The following is an 18,245-nucleotide window of genomic DNA, read 5'->3' as shown; positions in this document are numbered from 1 at the left end:
CACGGTGCCCAGCACACAGCAGGTGCCCGTGGTACTCAGCAGTCACTGCTGTGAGCGCCAGCCCCTGCCTCTGCCAGGTCCTGCTTCCCCCGTGACCACCTCGAAACACAGCCCCTTCCAAGACCCCTGCCAGCTCTACAAGCCAGGGCACCAGACTGACCTGTGTACCTGCCCAGGCACCCACACGGGAGGGAGCTGGAGCCATCCTGGAAATAAGCCCAGGGTTATGTCTCCTGCCCTTCACGACCAAAGCCACTCCTCCTACTGGGAAAGTCTTGGGCCACCACCCTGTACCTTCACCTGCACTGTCACCTCCAGTAACTTTCCTGAGCCTCACTCTGTTGTCCACCCTCTAGGATTCACTCCCAGGTCTCCCAGAGCCGGCGAGGTGTTCAAAACAGCCCTGGAATCCTCCCTCGCCCCAGTCCACCATCCTGAGCACCTTTCCTAACTCTCCCCGGCACACTGGCCACGCCCTTGCTTGGCGAGGCAGGGACATGTTCCGGCGGTGCTTAGGTAGCCTCTCTCACCACCTGCAGCAGCACCAGCACGCCCCGCTGGCCCGCTGCCCTCCCCTTTACACACCACCAGGTGGCCACCAAGCAGCCCCATGCCCTCAGGCCAGCAGTCCTGCCCTCAGCTGCCCCTGACCTTCTCCTGCTGGGCCAAGTTCACTTCTCCTGTGAGAATCCTGAGGGTCACGACCCCAGGCCCTGGGACCACACCACACCTCCTCCCTCACACCATGCCACGCCCACGGCTGCCCTGCCTCCTGCCCAGCAGGTCTGCAGGGACGGGCTGCGCCTGCATCTGTGTCCCCATGCAGCGTCCAGGCAACAGGTGAGTGCGCAGAGAGGCAGGGCTCGTGCTGGCAGGCTTGAAGGCCTAGGAGCTGTCCTGCAAGGACAAACGGTGAACGGCCCAGGGCCTGAGGACTGAGCGGATAAGCAGAAAAAGTGAGCTCCTGGGAGAACCACTCCCCCGTGCAGCCAGCCCCAGGGCAGCAGCCCCTTCCAGAGGCCGCCCGATGCAGATCACTGCATCAAACAGAGGGGTCCAAGTTCAAGCAAAGGCAAGACCTGCAGAGCCCAAGCAATGGGTTGGTGGGAACCTTCTGAGACTCGGGCCTCAGGGCCTCGACTCCGCCACCACAGAGCAGTGGGAGGTCTAGGTCCCCACGCTGCGCTCCCTAGGCTCCCACTGAAGGCCAGGAGAGACAGCTGCAGCTTCCGCCTGCCATCAAGGGTGGCCAACTCACCCCAACCACCACGTTCTGCTGGCATTCAGTCCCCCAGCCACGATGCCACCAGGTGAAGGAACCCGAGGCTCAGAGTCCCATCAGCGCCATCTCTGCGTCCTGGTCCTGCACGGCCACACTGCTGGGGTGCGGGCACCAGGCCCTTACCTCCCCGGACAGCCTATCTGAACTGTCCACTTGAGTGTGCAGCGATTGGGAAAAGGCGGCTTCCGCGGCCCAGCGTGGCAGCCTGGTGCCACGGCTCGGCGTGGCCCAAGAGCGCTGAGCCCCGCAGTGGCGCCAGCTGCTTCCAGACACTCTGGCCACCACGTGCTTCCACCACCTTGGAAATGGTGCTGACACAAGTGTGTGAACACTGTAGAAAGCCCAGCAGCTCGACCTGCCCTGCGTGTGCACCAGTGGCTGCCAACAAGGGGACGAGAAACTTCAACCCGGAGCCAGCGAGGTCCTGAGGTGGGGCCACAGGAAGACTCCCACCAGCCCACGCGCCCTGCACCACCAGGAAGCAGTGAGTCCTTCTCCTGCGCAGCACCCCTGAACCCCTGCACCCCTCTAGAGAGGAGCTTGGTGGTCTTATAAAATGAGCAGTGATTGGCACTGGCATGGCCCCTGCCCTTCTGCTGCGCCCAGAAATGAGGCCCTAGGCCCCATCCCACCCGCTGCCCGGTCTCTCTCTCACACCTCCTGCACACCAACCAGTGGCATCTGCTCTTTCCTTACACACACTCAGGAGGTCTTGGCCTTTAAAAACAATAAAATGAGAAGCTAGTAAAAGGTGGCTAGCAGATCCCTGCGCTCTCCTGAGACCGTCCCCACGGTCTGTGATGACCCAGTTGTCACAGCAGCATCCTGCAAGGGCCTGCTGGCTGCGACCCTCCCGCAGTGCCTGGGATGGGAGCTGCGCTCTGCACACACCTCCACGGGTTGGCCCCTGCCCAGCACTCGGTGAGCTGGTCCTCCCTGGCAGCCTCAGGTTGGCAGGCAGCTCCGGGGCCACCAGACCTGTTAGCTGGGGCAAGCCCTGCTGGACGCTGGTGGCAGCAGCAGTACTGCTCCTCTGGGCAGGCCAGGAGAGGCGTGCCTGCGCAGCGAGGCCTGGGAAGCGTGAGGCTGCAGGGGCAGAAGCGACCCTCCTACGACTGCTGAGCGAGCGCGGTGTGAAAGGCAGCCTGCTCGGTCAGAACCAGGCCCACACCCTGGAACCTCCTGGCAACGGCAGGTCACTAGGCCAAGGCTGCGCGGGAGTTGGCGAGCCTGTCCCCCACCAGCCAGGACGTTTCCCAGCACCTGCAGGCTCTGCTCGGGGCGGTCTAGCTACACTCCTGCAGCAGGAGTGGGACCGATGGCTTCCTCTTGTGACAAGCTCACTCCCAACCTGCTCAGGCTCGGGCTCAGCTGGCCCAGCCTTCACGGCTCCTGCGCTGGTCACTGGCAGAGCTAAACCAGTCAGTGGGATACCCACGGTGAGCACACCCAGCCCCAGAGAACCCTCGCCCACGTCCACTGTCACCAAGAGCCACCTCCCTTCTCTGAAAGCCAGAGTAGCCGCTCAGTGGACTCCAGTGCTGTCTGTGAGTAAGCCCTGCCCGGGCGAGGAAGCCGCCGCGCCAGGCCTGGGCCGCTCCCCCAGCTTCCCCACCCACCCTGAAGCCCACGGTCTGCGGAGTTTTGAAAACCTGAGGCAAGAACAGACCTGGCTGCGCAAAGAGGGAGGCCTGGGGGGAAGGAGGGCACTGGCCTCGGGCCACGCTCAGGCCTCAGCGTCTCCATCCAGAACTGGGGAGATGCTCCCAACCTTTCCCAACCTGCACCCTGGCCCTGTCACGTCCAACACACACACGGCTACAAGGGAGGACTTGAGTGGGCCCACAGCCTGAGAGCACCAGTCCTCTCTGCAGCCCGCAGGCCCTCCTGGCCTTGCCTGGATGGCCTCAGCACGTTCCTGGGCAGGAGGCTCTCCTGCTCGCAGACTGCCCGCCTGCTCCCTGCCCGAGGTGGGCTGCTCCTCACGGCTCCAGTGCTGCCTCTCGGCAAGGCAGCCCGTGTCTGGCCTGGTCTCAGATGCCTCCTGCGTACTGCTCATCCCTGCTGCCCACGAGGATGCAGGCTCCTGGACAAGGCCTGTTGCACCCCGACATCACCCTATGCTGGAGACCTGTCAGACATCTGCCGAGGGGTGAGAGACTGAGGGGGGAGCTCAAGATGGCAATGCTGGGGGCTGAGCCTGGGGCTTGGCTGAGCACCAGGTGGCTGTCTTCCCAGTCGCTCCACGATCCTGGGCCCAGGAACCTGGGGAAGGGCGGCCAGAGCTAGCTCCAGACGCAGGACGAACAGTGGATGCGGCACTTGGCACACACTCACACCACCAAGGCAAGGCGGTATCTGAGCACCCTGCGTGTGTCGGGCTCCTACATTCTACCGGCCAGGCCAGTCCTCCTCAGGAGGCGATGCCCAGGGCAGAGGCCCCACAAAGAGGAGCCAAGACTCCAGAGTCCCATAACAGGGGAAAATGAGCCTCCAAGGGTAAGAGCAAGGAAAACCAAGGCAAGACAAAGTGAAGGAGCCTGGGAACCACAGGTGGACACAGACCACGCAGGAACGCAGTTTCAGCACTCAGGAGCCCAGCAGCGGAAGCCCGAGCCAGGAGCAGGTCTGGCAAACACTGCCGTAAACAAAGTCAAACCAAGACCTATCTTGTTTGTTCAGCTACAAAACTCCCAAGGACAAAAAAGTCGGAAAGATCTCAAAGAGATAACAACACTACACTAATTAATGAATTTCAGGACGGGCAGCAAAAGATGGTTCCGTCTCCAAGACTCCAAGCAGAGCCAGCGCCAGGCACTGTGAGACCCGACCACGGGAGAGAAGGGGTGCACCAGGACACACTCAGCACCTGCCTCCTCCACGCCCCAAGTTCAAGCTTCTCACAAAACTAGAGCTATGCTCTTGGCAATTCGTTTGTCTTTCTAATGTTAACTGAGATTATATAAAGGACTCCTGTTGTTGGTGGAGTCTGGTGAAAACCCATGTGTTTCTACCTTTTTAAAAAAGTTCCTGCTGGGCCTGGTGGTGCACACCTATAATCCTAGTGGCTCAGGAGGCTGAGGCAGGAGGATTGCAAGTTCAAAGCCAGCCTCAGCAACTTAGCAAGGATCTCAGCAATTTAGATCTCATCTCAAAATAAAAAATGGGCTGGGGATGTGGCAGTGGTTGAGCGTCCCTGGGTTCAATCCCAGTGCCAAAAAAAGAAAACAAATTCCTAACAAGGGAGCAAGTGCCTCCAAGGTGCTGGTGCCCAGGGCCCCACTGCCTTCCTCCTGCTCCAGGAAACAGCTGGCCATGGAACACCCCTGTGCCATTATCAGGAAGGCCCCTCTTCTGAGAGGTGCCCACGCAGCTGCAGGCTCTGGAAGGGACAACTGCAGGTCTTCTCACCACGGGCACTTGCAGGTGCTGTAGGCCCGGCTGGCTTCCGCTTCCTGTGCTCGAGGGCAGGGTGGTTCTCAGGCAGCAAGCTCGAGGTGAAGAGCCAGTCCATGCGGCCTCAGGCCCAGCACTGCCTCTGCCCCTGCCAAGGGGCTGATTCTACTTTCCTAGCCTCTCAACAAAAGGCCCATGAAGCAAATCCCAGCCCTTCTCTAAAAGGCTCTGTTCTGTTCAGATCTGGAAAACGGCAGTGGATCTGGTTAGCAATTCAACTTCACAGTAACCCTCAGTAACCTCAGAAGCCCAGCCTCTGACCTGACAAGAGCAACCTGACAGCGTGTCCTTCTGCTGGCCTGAGGTGAGGGTCTGCAGGAAGAGCAGCCTCCACTGGGTGTTCTCGGAGCAAGGCCAGCACACTGCCATCTGCATGGTCCCTGCCCCAGGCTTCCAGTCTTGCCTAGGCCTGAGGTCCCAGCGGAGCCACAGGAACAAGGAGGAGCACTGTGACCTGAACAACTAAGGAGGGACGCCTGCAGGACAGCCTGCCTTCGGGCCTCTCCACTCCATGGCCCTGGAACTGCCTCCAGGGAAGGAAGACAGGGCAGAAGAGGTGGACGGCTAAGGGTTTGTTTTTTGTTTTTTCTTTTTTTTTTTGTGGTGCTGGGGATTGAATAATGTGTTTTAATGCAGTGGGGTGTGTTGTCCCTAATATGTGGCCTGTCTGAAGGGATGGCCACAGAGAACGAAGCTGCCCTATGACTCTGCCTCTTGAGCGTGGGAACACATGGACCTCCGTAGGGCGCTGGAGGAGGGAGGCCAGGTATGTAGGCATCTGCCTGTCTGCCGAGGCCACCAAGAGGCCACCAGCCAGCTGCAGCTCACCAGAGGGACTCTCGTGCAAGACGGAGCACAGCTGGGCAGCTGTCCACCCAGGGAAGCCACGTGTGGAGCCACGGACCCAGACCCTCAGCACTGCTCAGGCACCCAGAGCCCTCCACTGCTCATCGCCACACCCCACAAGCCACCTCCAGGGGACACTTGGGACAATCCTCACTATGTCCTCAGTGGCCAGAGGGAATGCTATCAATGAAGAGAAGCAGAATCTTTAATATCAAGCAACTGAATTTCCTTAAAAAAAAAAAGCATTCCTCTCAATGGTCCCACAATTCTCCCCAACAGGCACATACAAAGCCACACCGTGCGGCGACCCTCTGGAAAGAGGGAAGAGCCACTCTCCATGGACCAGGTGGTCAGTGATGCCAAGTGACGGTCACACTGACAGGGCACCTCGACCCCTGCCCAGCCCAGCTGACCTTGAGAAAAGCCCGGCCAGCCATCGGAGGCTGTGCTACAACGGCCGCTGTGCTCCTTCTGGCAGCCGAAGGTGCCCAAGTCAGGGAAGGCCGAGCAGAGGCCACCGCCCAGAGGGGCCTGCAGGCTTGGGACTCCTGCCGGGAGGCCTGGACTGGGGGACACTGGGAGACCCAAGGTTCAGGTTCCAGCGAGGTGTCCGTGAGGCCTCACTAACAACACGTGCTCTGCACCCGACCTGGAGGATGTGGAAAAGCACCGTGGGGAGAGGAGGCCTGTCTACCGTCCACGTCATTGTTCTGTAAATCTAAAACTGCTCCAAAAATGCAGCTTGTTTTTAAAAAACATGTACAAATTTTAAAAAAAGATTTCCCCAATCACTTAAACATTGATTAAAAATTTTATCATTTCTCAACATTAAATTAAAATCACAAGCCCAATAATATCCTCTTTTATGTTGACAAGTTAAACTGTACAAAACACAATAATGATAAGAAAGTGCTAAGCAATCTCCCTGTAGCTGGTTAAGACAGCTGAGAGGCCAGTTTGGGTGACTGGCTTGGTCAACCAGGTCCTGCTCCTGACCACTCCTACAGAAAGGACCTGGCTCACAAGCCCCAGGCAGGAGGGCTCCCGGGTCCCAGGAGAAAGCAATGCGGAGCCTGTGCCTGCCACCCAAGGGCCTGTCCACCTCCACCAGCAGCAGCCTCTGAGATACTGATCAGGACTTTCCAACCCAGAGAACTCAAAAATTTCAGGACCCACCAAAAAGAAGGGACCCTCCTGAAGTTGGCCTCTCGGGAAGAGCAAGTGAAGCACACCAGACCCAGAGAACCGGCTCCCTTGCTCAGCTCTTGGACGCACTGGGACCTGCTCTGCCTCCCACGCCTGCCAGAGACGGGGCCACGGAAGCTTCGCGCAACCTGCACAGTCTTAGGATGAACAGCCACCGTGGAGAGCACTGCGAAACAACAAAGGACAGCCCCAGGCAGTCAGTGACCAGAAACACAGGGCAAGAGACCCGAGGGTTCGCCCACCCCGGAGAAGACGCTGCGGTTATCAGTTCACTGTGCCTGGGACCAGGACGCCCAAGACACTGACGACAAAACAGTTACAGCAGAAAGTGAAAATGATGACAGGAAATTCTAGAGACAAAAATTGACAACAATTAAAATTAAACACTAAGATGCAGGAAATGCAGGTCTATCAACAGGTTAGAAAGAGCTCAAAAGATGATCAGGAACTTGCAGACAGTGTAGAGCATGTTTTTTGGGGTTTTTTTGGTTTTTTTTGGGGGAGGGGATGCGCGGTACCAGGCATTAAACTCAGGGGCACCCGACCACTGAGCCCCATCCCAGCCCTATCTTGTATTTTATTTAGAAACAGGGTCTCGCTGAGTTGCAGGAGAAAACCTGGCTTTGAATTTGTGATCCTCCTGGCTCAGCCTCCCAAGCCACTGGGATTATAGGTGTGTACCACCGCGCCCTGCTCCCAGGCTGAGCATGTTGAGAAACAAGGGAGGGGCACAACAGGACACAGGGACAGGGCAGGACAGGCCCCTGAAAGGCGAGCAGGAGGGAACGGAAGGCAGTCATCTGACAGCAGAGAGCAGCCAGAGAGCAGAGTGCTGGGCCACAGCAAGCTGACGCACACCCACCAAGGGCAAGGACAACCTGGACAATGCGCAAAGCCACCCAGACACCTGTTTGACAGAAGAGACCCTGCCAGAGAAAGAAGAAAGGCATCTTCAGGGGGAAGAGCAAGCTTCTCAAGAGAAACGCAAAGGACAGAGTTATGAAGTACTGAAAGTTTGCAAGTGCTGGGGAAAACAGCACTGTGGGCGGCTACACCCAATGCAAGTGTTCTTCAAGAATCAGTCGCCTTCCTCCCAAGTTCAGTCCTAAAGTGACTGTGCCCAGCTAGGGCTGGGACAGACAGTGGCAATCTTGGCAGGCCAGCATGGCAGCTGAGATGGCACGCTTGTCACACATAAGGATCGATCCAGCAAGGAAACACCACACCAGGGATGGAACCAGGCTTCCCACTCTGAGACGGTGGCACAGGCACTAGAAGAACCCTGCAGGGTCACACTGGAGCAGAGACGCTGGGCTGGACACACTGTTCCCAGCAGACACAGGTAACTGCAGCTGAGTGGACAGGAGCCTGGGGTGGGGGGCGGTCCATGGTGACACAGACACGTTAAGGAACAAACCAGTGCAGTAGGAGAAACGTTTCCTCAGACTGGACACTACCTAGAGCCACAGGAGGAAAGACAGACCTGAAAAAGCCGAACAGCGCGGCAACCACCTTGTTAACAACCAACGCAATCCAGAATCCAAGGGCTGCTCCAACGGCCGAGCGAAGCCTCAGGGAGAACTCCTGCACAGCCTCGAAGCGCCCAGGGTGCACTGGCCACCAAAGGCCACAGGGTGACCTCACAGTGAGGATACCACTCTCAAGAGAGGCGAGGAGTTCGCCAACAGTCCCACAGGGAGAAGGAAAACCACCCTAACCATGGGAAACAGCCAATAAAACCAAACGGAGAGATGTTCAAAATACAGTCCCGGGGTCCTCCTGAGTGTCAAGGCCTTGAACGTTGAGCAAAGCCCCAGGAACTAGTGCAGACCAAGGAGACCAGGAGCCAGGCCTGGCAGGGTCTCTGCTTGAGTCACAGCACTGGCCTAGAGGGCTGACCAGGTCTGTGGCAGGTGGCCCAGCATGCAGCACAGGCACGCGCCTGCTCTACTGGACCAGGACAGCTGCTGGCTGGTGAGGGGACGCGTCCGTGCCTGTGAGGAGGACACATTCAAACAGAGTTCTCCAGCCTCGGTGCCCATCAGAGAGAACGAAGCTCTCGTCCATGGGGTGACTGACCAGGGAGGAGGTGTGATGCAGGGGTGGCACTCTGCCAACTGGGCAGTGTGGTTTGGGAAAAGCTAATTTTCTATTCTTGTTTGATGCTCCAAAATAAAACAAAGAAAATGAAGACCAACTAAAGGCCATTTTAAATAAATGTGAGAATCTGTTATCTGCAAAGGATTCTTCAGGCCGAAGGCCAGCGATCCTGAACAGAAGCAGGTGCCAGGCAGGTGTGAGCCATAGCAAGGCAAAAACACAGGCTGAGCATCACATCAACCCCGACTGCACCGGAGCACGGCTGAGGGCTGGAGGGGCACAGACCGAGGACACAGGGCCGAGCAGCGCTGCAAAGTCAGGAGAACCACAGGCGCCGCGGGACTCCAGGCAGCCAGAGAGGAGCGCCCGCCTCTCCAGGTCAGTCACTGCCAGCTGTGAGGAGGACGAGGACCAGCAGGCAACAGAAGGGGCGAGGGCGGGAGGACAGCTTCATCCAGAGAGGGACAACAGCACTCAACAGGTAAGAAGACCATGAGAGCAAGACAAGCTATTTACAGATTTATCAAGAACGCATTAAATCCGAACAACGTTCAGGCTAACAAAAGATTTAAAAACACCTACAAGCTTTTTATAAGGTACTTACATTAAATATAAACACACAGAGAAGCTGAAATTACAGGGTGGAGAAAAGCTACCCAATAAACATCAATTAAAGAAGCTTGGAAGCCACGTGAACATCAAATGAAAAAAGCTTTAAAGTCGGAGTGGCCACTAGGAGACCAGGGGTTTCCCAGCGCCCACAGGGCAGCTCGGCCGACACCACGCCCCAGCAACAGCTCCCAGGCCAGCAAGACGGAAGCCGGAGAGCTGAGGGCAGGCGAGGCCTGCAGTGGGCACAGCTTCTCCTCGCGGTGGCAGGCGGAAGGAGCCCGAGGAGAAAGCTGCAGGTCCACACAGCCTGCTTAGGAGGAGCGGCGCAGGCACCCTGCAGGGCGCCAGGACAGCAGGAGCAGCGGCAGGGCCACGGCGTGCAGGCAGGGTCGGCAGGGCTGCAAGTCTACACTGGAAGAAGTCACGTCAGAACCACCCAAAGAATTCACGAAAAAGAAAGTGATGGGCTGGAGATGCACAGATCAGAGTAGAGCACGTGGCTGGCACGCATAGCCCCTGGGTTCAAGGGTCCATTCCCCAGAAAAACAGGCACGGAGCCAAGTAACCTCAAGGGAGGTGACGCATACCCTCCGCGCCTCGGGGTACCTGCAGCACCCACCTGAAATCACAGCAGTGCAGAAGCGTCCCTCTCCAAACCCATCACGGGTCCCCTGCTCAGCTCAGAGTGCAGACCCCACTACGATCACGCACACATTGCCAGTAGCCAACGACCAGAGCAGCCCCGGCTCTCCTGCTGGCCCCTGTCCCTCCCTCAGAGTCTGGCTGGGGATGACTCTCCATGCCAACGGGGATACACAATCCACTGGACGGCGTGGAAATCACAGACAGGATGAGTGGGATGGGCTGGCCCCCAACTTCCTGCCCACTGTCAGGCCCGGTGCTCCCACTGGTTGGAGGCCCTTGTGTAGAAACGTGAGCCTCATGATTCACAGACGGACGTGAGAGTTGAGGTGACAGCAGAGAGGAGATGGTGGCGGAGGAACAGAGGACGTGTGTGCATCAAGATAGCTGTATGCCAGGCGGCCAGGGCCACCAGAACACGGCTGCTCCTGCCTCCACCTGAGGACCCCAGCAGGACTGCAGAAGGGCAAGGCAGCAAGCCACTCTTCAGCGGAGTGACGTGGTGTCTGCGGCCACCACCACCCCAGCCTGGCTGGCCCTCAGGCTTCCTACTCACCTCTCTGAAGGCTCGAAAGACCCGGTCACTCTGATGAGCCCCAATGGTGATCTCCGGGAGATAGACAGGGATGGTCGTGTAATTCAGCACCTCCAACTTGTCCTGAACCCTGCAAGACAAGACCGACAGGGATCACGCCAAGCCATCAAAAGGAGTGTCACAGAGCACGAGTGTCACACGGCAGGCACTGATGTTTTCAAAGCATCTGCACAGGAGCTCGTGGCCTCAGCCACAGGGGTTCCCCCCGACGCAGCCATCCCGGGCACAGCCCCTCTGCCAAGACCTTGGGGCTGTGTCACCCCAAGAACCCAAGGGAGCCTCTAAAAAGCCTCAGGGCTGGCAGACGATGGCCTTTGGAAACATTTAAAAAGGAGCCCTGGTGTGCTCTGTACACAGGGCAGCTGGACAGAGCTGCCAGTGGACGGCACCCCAGCGCTCTGCTCTGCGTGAATGTGTCCTGGGACAAGACCTGGGAAGAACTGGGCCCTGCAGCTCACCAGCCGGCAGGCGGGGCCGTGTGTGTGCCAACCGCCTGCAGGCAAAGTCCAGACTGCCTGCAGCTGGAGCGCGCAGGCACCCCGTGGCCTGGCCTGTGAAAGGTCTACTTCTCCCTTCCCGGGCACCAACAAACTCAAGTCACAGGGCACTCTCCTTGTTTCACCATGTAATTTTGCTGAACGCTAAAATCTTTATATTTTGTTATATAGGCCTATTTTAAACCAAGTTAAGTCTGAATATTACCACTACATTTGAAGTCCTCCCCTATAGATTTAGAGCAGAGAGCGTAATTATTTTCAACAGCCACTTTTCCATGGGGAGCTATAAAAGCAGTGGAAGAACAGCTCAAGTGGAGACTGAACAAAGCTGACCCTGGCCAGGCCCTGGACAAGTGACCCAGGCCTGCTATGTGAACCCCAGCTGGTTCCCACAGCAGAGACAGACCACCCAGTGGGGACACATGCCATTCCCAGTATTGATGCTGACAGCCATGTCTGCTGGTGCCCCTCAATGCTCACGGGGAGTTCCACTTGGCTGGGCAAACGGCTACCATGTACACACTCAAAGGTAAGATCACTTTCTTTTTTTCTTTTTTTTTTTTTTTTTAAAGAAAGAGAGAGAGAGTGAGAGAGAGAGAGAGAGAATTCTTCAGTATTTATTTTTCAGTTTTGGGCGGACACAACATCTTTGTTTGTATGTGGTGCTGAGGATCGAACCCGGGCCGCACGCATGCCAGGCGAGCACGCTACTGCTTGAGCCACATCCCCAGCCCGTAAGATCACTTTCTTAATTTCAATGTCAAGTTGATTTTATCTGCCGAAAGACCAAATATTTTTAAAAACTCAGGCAAGTGTATTGGGAAGTCTGCAAGGGCACAAAGTGGCTGTGCTCTGGGCTGCCAGAAACACAACCTGGCTGCTGCTGAGCCCTCAGAGCACAGGACCCTCCCTCCCAGCTGCGTGGGGCTTCCAGTTGTGCACATGCACCTCAGTGACAGGTAAGCACACAGCTCCTCACTGTTCACAGGTCCGACTCTTCTACACCTGTTACTGCATAACTTTCTAAAGCCATCTCACAGTAAGATTCAAATAAAAACGAAGTTCACATAAACATTAACAAATACCGTGGTGACTAGAGGCTGATTTGGTTTTCTCCACAGTTGAAAACCCTAAGAAAAATCTAGAAAATTTGGAAGGACTTACTGACCAGCAAACGTGGGGAGCACACAGAGCAACGGTGCCATCTACGTCTGACTTGGCAGAATTATAATTTGCACACTGCCCTGAGAATCTTCCAGAGAACGTGCTTCTCAGGATGCTGAAGATGAGGGAAGCCACACATGGCCGCTGCCCCGGCTCATGGGAACCAGGCAGCACTGGGTTCCAGGACCTGGGAAGGGCCAGGGTGCAGCCCCACTGAGCCCGAAGCCTGCGCCTCTGCTGGCCTATGGTGCCACCAAGGAGCAAAGACACCAGGAGCCTCTCCAGATGCAGAGGAAAACAGGGAAGGGAAGCACAAGCACGGTGTGTACTTTAAGGACCAACATCTGACAGAATAATCCATTGTCTTAGGCCGAGCGTCCAAATTAAAAAGAAAAGCTGCGTTAGTGTGGTTTGCAGTTATCAAAAGAAAAGAGTGAGACTGGAAGACAGAAAAGAATAAGATGGAAAATAAGATTTTATGGCTCAAACTGTGTCCCAATCACCAGAAAGTCCACTTTCTCCTAGGTCCCAGCCGGCTCACCCAGCCCACAGCGTTCTGCAGGGAGACTGCACCTGCACGGGGGACCCCAAGCCTCTGCAGTGTGGGACGCCGGGCTGCAAAGCTGAAGGGCTCCAAGCTGGGGGCAGCTCGGAGTGGAAGGCCTGGGCTCTGGGAAGCAGGAAGACCAGACAGAGGCCTGCACATGGGGCGCCCCGCTGGAACCACGCTCCTCACAGGCCAGGCCCACTGGGCAGGCGCCAGTCGTGGGCCACAGAGGGGATCGCAGGGCCAGCAAGACCAAAGCCAGTCACCACCCCTCAGCATGGGCATGCACAGTGGATCACACACCTACACCGTGGCTCGGGAGGAACCGCGGTGCTCTGGACTGGCCATTCAGCCGGTCTGGACAAAACACCTAGGATGATCATCGCAGAAACCGGCGATGTCCACTTCAGAAATGGTGATCAAAGGAAAATAAAGACAACACCATTGTAAAATGTCACGAGATGTCCAGGGGAGGACAAGGAATAGGAGAAAAGGAAAGGACCAGACCACAGCGAGCTGAACCAGGACGACTCACTGGACGCTGTGGCGTATGAGACGGGCAGTTACAGGGTCCTTCTGTTTGATAAGCAGATGACCAAGTAACTACTAAAATAATGGTCTTAGGACATCAGTTTTAGGCATGGTAGAGAATCAAGATCAACAAACACTTCAGAAGGCGTTTAGAAACTGACAAGGTACCGTCACTAGAGGGGCCAGCCAGACATCCCGAGGCTGTGGCTTCAGGACAGCACCCCTCCTGCGGCCAGCTCACGCTCTGCCTGGCAGAATCAGCAGCAGCCAACAGGGGCACACAGGCCCACAGGCAGTCAGGAGAGCCAGGGAGAAAAGAGAAAGCGACTCCACACAGGCTTGAGAGTGCGCCAGGACAAGCAGGCCACATCCAGGCAGAGGGGCGGGCAGGCTCAGTGCAGGCCACGTCCGGGCGGAGGGGTGGGCAGGCTCAGTGCAGGCCACGGCTGGGCGGAGGGGTGGGCAGGCTCAGTGCAGGCCACGGCTGGGCGGAGGGGTGGGCAGGCTCAGTGTAGGCAGCCAAGCCGGGCAGACACCTCGGGTTCTGGGTCAACTCTAGAAAATGAAATCTGGATCTACAACCGGATGAGGACAAGCCACCGAAAGATTCTGGAAAGAAACAGCAGGTCTTGTGACATTTGTGTTGGACACTAGCCTGGTAGAGGCATGTACTGGACAGGTAGGAGAGCAAGATGCAGATGGGCACAGACCACAAAGGCAGCAGAAGCAAGAGAGGCAGACAGGAACCACTCCAACGGGACACAGGACAGGTAGAGGCCAGGTCAGTGCAGGGAGGGCAAGATGGCGTCACCTGCCCAGGGCACTGGTAGCTCCGGCCCCTGCAGCACAAGCAAGAGGCTGACCCACAACTGCCCCTGGGCCCGCAGTCTCCAGACCTGAGCCACAGAGCACATCTCCATGTACCCTGCAACAGAGGGCACATGATGCAACTGCACATTCAGGCCACACAGAACACACTCAGCTTCGTGGCTACACAGCTTCTGTGGCACCCACTTCTCCTCCCTCCTGAGAGCAGCCAAGGCTGAACCTGGCCCGCGGGCAGCGGTGTGCCCCCCACCTTGCCCCTCAGTCAGGGCACGCAGGGGAAGCTATTAGAAAAGTCAGACTGTTGAACGTTCAGAAAAACAGAGAAATGCTCGTGCCGTTATACAAGGTGAGCGTCCAGGAGACGGTGAGGACCACGCATGCGTCCTGGCCGCTGTGGAGCAGCAGCAGGTGCTATGTGTGGCTTCAGCCTCTGTGTGGCCCTTCAGAGGAAGGGCTTGTGACCTCGAGATGCTGTCCTTAGCCTCTGTGCCCAGCTCTTGGCCGCGAATGGGTCTGCCTCTCATGAGCCTGTCCTTGCCCATTCACAGCCTCCTGCTGGGAGCCTGGACCTTGAGGGAGCAAGGCAGTTGTGTCTCGCTCTCCTCCACCCTGTGGGGCCTGGGCACTCTGCCCACAAACCTCAACTCCCGAGTGCTCCGTCAGCCCAGGTGACCTTCCTTTAAAGTCTTCCCTTACTCCACAGAAAGCTCACAGCTCACAAACGGTGACGAGCTACAGTGGGAATCAGCCCCCACTCAATTCCAAGCAAGGCTTCAGGACACTGAGGTGATGGAGGCAGCGGGCACACGGGACAGGACACTGCTCACGGCACAGCCACAGGTGAGCGGGCGGAGACCCATACAGGGCACTCAGCTCAGAAGCAATGGCCCAGGGCATTCAATGGGAGAGTGGCAGCCGACAACCACTGGATCTGGGGCGAGGCCCGAAGACCTGGGAGAAAGGAGTGAGCCACCCTGGGAAGCTCAGCTCCACAGCCGCTGGCCTGGCAAGTGTCCACAAGGCAGTGAGTGGACAGGGCAGAGTGAGCCAGGAAAGGGCAGCCTCACAGCCCCTCATACCATGTGCCTTTGCTTGGTGCTAAGGGCTGTGCACCTCCACTGTACAATGTGGTCACCTGCGATGGACACTGGCTCAACCTGGTGCCCAAGACAGGCGCTGTCCAAGTCCTTCAGACCAGCTCTGCGTTACTGGGTTTTGCACTGGGGACTGGACCCCAGAGTGCTCTACCACTGAGCTCCATTCCCGGACCTTCTTAGTTAGACAGAAGCTGTGTTTACTTGGCTTAAGACAGTTTTCGAGGGCAGTGAGTCCATGAAATGGACAACATACAAAACTCATATGGAGAGCGGTCTTGTTTTCTCTTCAGAAAATAGAGCTTAGCCTTTTACTTCTGTGCCAAAGTTTACAGATGAAAATACCAGGCACCACAGATCAAGTTGTTAGGTACTAACTGGTAATGGGCAGTGACGTGTGGCCAGTACCACGGCAGGTCACAGGCTTTTCTGGATTCCTTTGATGAACAATCCAGTACCTGGAACACGGCAGCAGGTGGGCCTGCCCCGGGGGTGAACAGGCGGGAGCAAGGGAGCCAACTATGAAACCCACCAAGAGGATCGGCCAAGGCAGCTGGCTCCTGGCGGGGTCTGCCGAGGGCACCCTGAGGTCAGGACCTAGGCCACAGGTTTCTGTGGGAACTTCAGAAGGGACAGTTCGCCCCAGCAGGAGCACTAAGTTAATCTCCCCATCGTTGATGGCAGCACCGTCATTAACCTGGGACTGGCTTGTGGAAGCAGCCCCCTGAGCAGGATGTCCCCGTGCAGGATGTCCTCTTGACAGTGAGGAGAGGACCTGCGAGGCTCAAGACCTCCCGGGGGCCTGGGGAGGAGAGAGCCGTGACTCGGGAGCCTGGACGGTGGGGCCAGTTCTCCCGGCAGACGCCAAACAGCGACAGGCTTGGCCGCAGCAGCGCTGCCCCCTGTGGCCTCCGCAGGAGAAGGGCCCGCCCCAGGCGCTCTGTGCCCGGGTCTCACTTCACCCCCACTGTGGCAAAGCTCTGCTGCCTGGCTTTGGGGTCTGACCCTAGATTTCCCTTTGCTAGGGCACACGGATGGACGTTCGGAGTTTTAGCTCCCCACTCTCCTGTGCAGAGCGACAGTCCCAGGACCACAGCCTGGAGTTGACCTGCCGCATCTGCCTGCCTGTGGCCTCCTCATGCCTGCTACACCAGCACCCGTTCCCTTAACTGGGGGGCAGGTCTCACTGACAGTGACGAACACAGGACCCAGTCTGATCTGGACTCGTAAACACGACTGTGACCTGAACACCACTGAGCACAGTGCTGGGAGCACAGGCACTCGGCAGACTCACTGGTCCTTTCTGCCAGTGACCCTGCACCAGAGACAGAGGGAAGCTCAGCTCAGGCCTGCAGGGATCGGGGACCTCTTAGTTACATGTGCCGTGAGCCACCAACCCTCTGGAGCTCTCGAGAGGACTGCTTCACTCACCTCCCGCAGATCCTGCCCACACAATCAAGATCAAGGGCCAATGACACAGCAGCACCAAGAAGGAGCTGCCACCAGGCACAGGGCCACCTCTGCAGCCACCTGAGGAGCCCAGCCTAATTCCCTCTTAAGATTGGGAGCCATCTTGTCACAAAGCCATGGAAAGTTAGTTTCTGCTTCGCTGTAAATTCCTGCGATTTCTAAATTCTAATTCTATAAATTCTAGCTTGGAATGCCTGCCCGTGCCTTGAACTCCCCACACCTGACCAGATAACAGCCCTCTCTGAAACCTCAGGGGGCCTCACAAACCCTGATGTGGGGATCTGAATCTGCTCCCTTCCTTAACTATCATGCCACATCCATCATTAAGCTGCTCTCTGACTCTGTACCATGACTGTCAGAACCCCATTGTCTCTAAGTTCTCAAGACACCCCCGCCTTTGCAACTTTTTGTGCTATAAAATCATGTTCCTGGAGAGCTGGGGGCTGGTCTGCAGCCCGGGGTTTTCAGGAGAGACAGTCCTGGCCTGCTCCTGTGCACACAAATACAAGCTTGCTTTAATCTGATTTAAAACTGGAGTCAGAGGTCTTTTCTTCATGTCGGGGTTCAACACCACCATCACGTCCCTCTGAGATCAAGGTGACAGGACATGCGCCAAGGCCATCCCTGCCCCAGACAGGCCCAGGAAAGCCAAGGGGAGTGAGGCTTCCATGCTGAAGGGCAGGGGCCCTGAGAAGGTGTTCTTGGGAGATGGCCAGAGATGACCCAGAAAGGCCCCGGTGGCAGCCAGGACTTCAAATGAGAAGCAGGCCCCAAACACCACGCACCCAGCTCAGCCCTGCTGCTATGAGCTAACTATTCACACTTACAAGTCATCACGACCAACAGCACTTTCTTTGCCAATTCCTGAGCTTTGCAGGAATTGTGGTCCTAAAAGCGATGAGGACAGCTCGCCGCAGACCTCCCTCCCAAGTGCGCTTCTGTGTGACTCCTGTGCCAAGGCCCTCGGGGCAACAGACAGGCCTCCTGCCACCTGGAGTCCACCCATGGAGGCCAGAGCACGGCTGCGACGAGGCCGTGAAGATGGCTGTGAGCCAGCAAGACGCTCAGTGCCCTGAGAGCCCATCCAAGGCTGCGGGAGCAGACCCTGGGGGCAGGAATGGCGTGGCCCACACAGGAGAAAGCGGGAGTCCCATGTGTGCTGACCACCGCAGGAGGCCAGCAGGGAAGGCAAGAGGTCGCAGGACCAGGACCCAGACTCTGGGCACCCCGGGCTCACTCCTGCCTCAGAGCCTCTCCACCTGCTGCCCCTGCTCTGGCCGATGCGTGGGGCCCAGTCCTGGCTCTGCTGAGGCCTCTGCAGGAGGGTTCTGCACAGTGACAGTGCCGGGGGCTGCCCAGCCCACACAGCACCACC

At 57.4% G+C, this 18,245-nt stretch overlaps 1 protein-coding gene across 1 annotated transcript in view; it reads right to left on the bottom strand.

The window, feature by feature from the left end:
* The window catches only part of Ndufa10 (NADH:ubiquinone oxidoreductase subunit A10), a 39,458-nt gene that overhangs the window by 4,224 nt on the left and 16,989 nt on the right, over positions 1-18,245 (bottom strand). Inside the window, exon 9 of the mRNA XM_046456930.2 lies at positions 10,701-10,809. Coding sequence (XP_046312886.1) covers positions 10,701-10,809 — 109 coding nt within the window. The remainder of the gene's footprint in view (positions 1-10,700; positions 10,810-18,245) is intronic.

This window comes from Marmota monax, unplaced genomic scaffold (genome assembly GCF_021218885.2).
Source record: "Marmota monax isolate L192 unplaced genomic scaffold, Marmota_monax_Labrador192_F-V1.1 WCK01_AAM20220418_F8-fsc00230, whole genome shotgun sequence".
Lineage (NCBI taxonomy): Eukaryota > Metazoa > Chordata > Mammalia > Rodentia > Sciuridae > Marmota > Marmota monax.
This window is presented reverse-complemented; position numbering and strand designations above follow the sequence as displayed.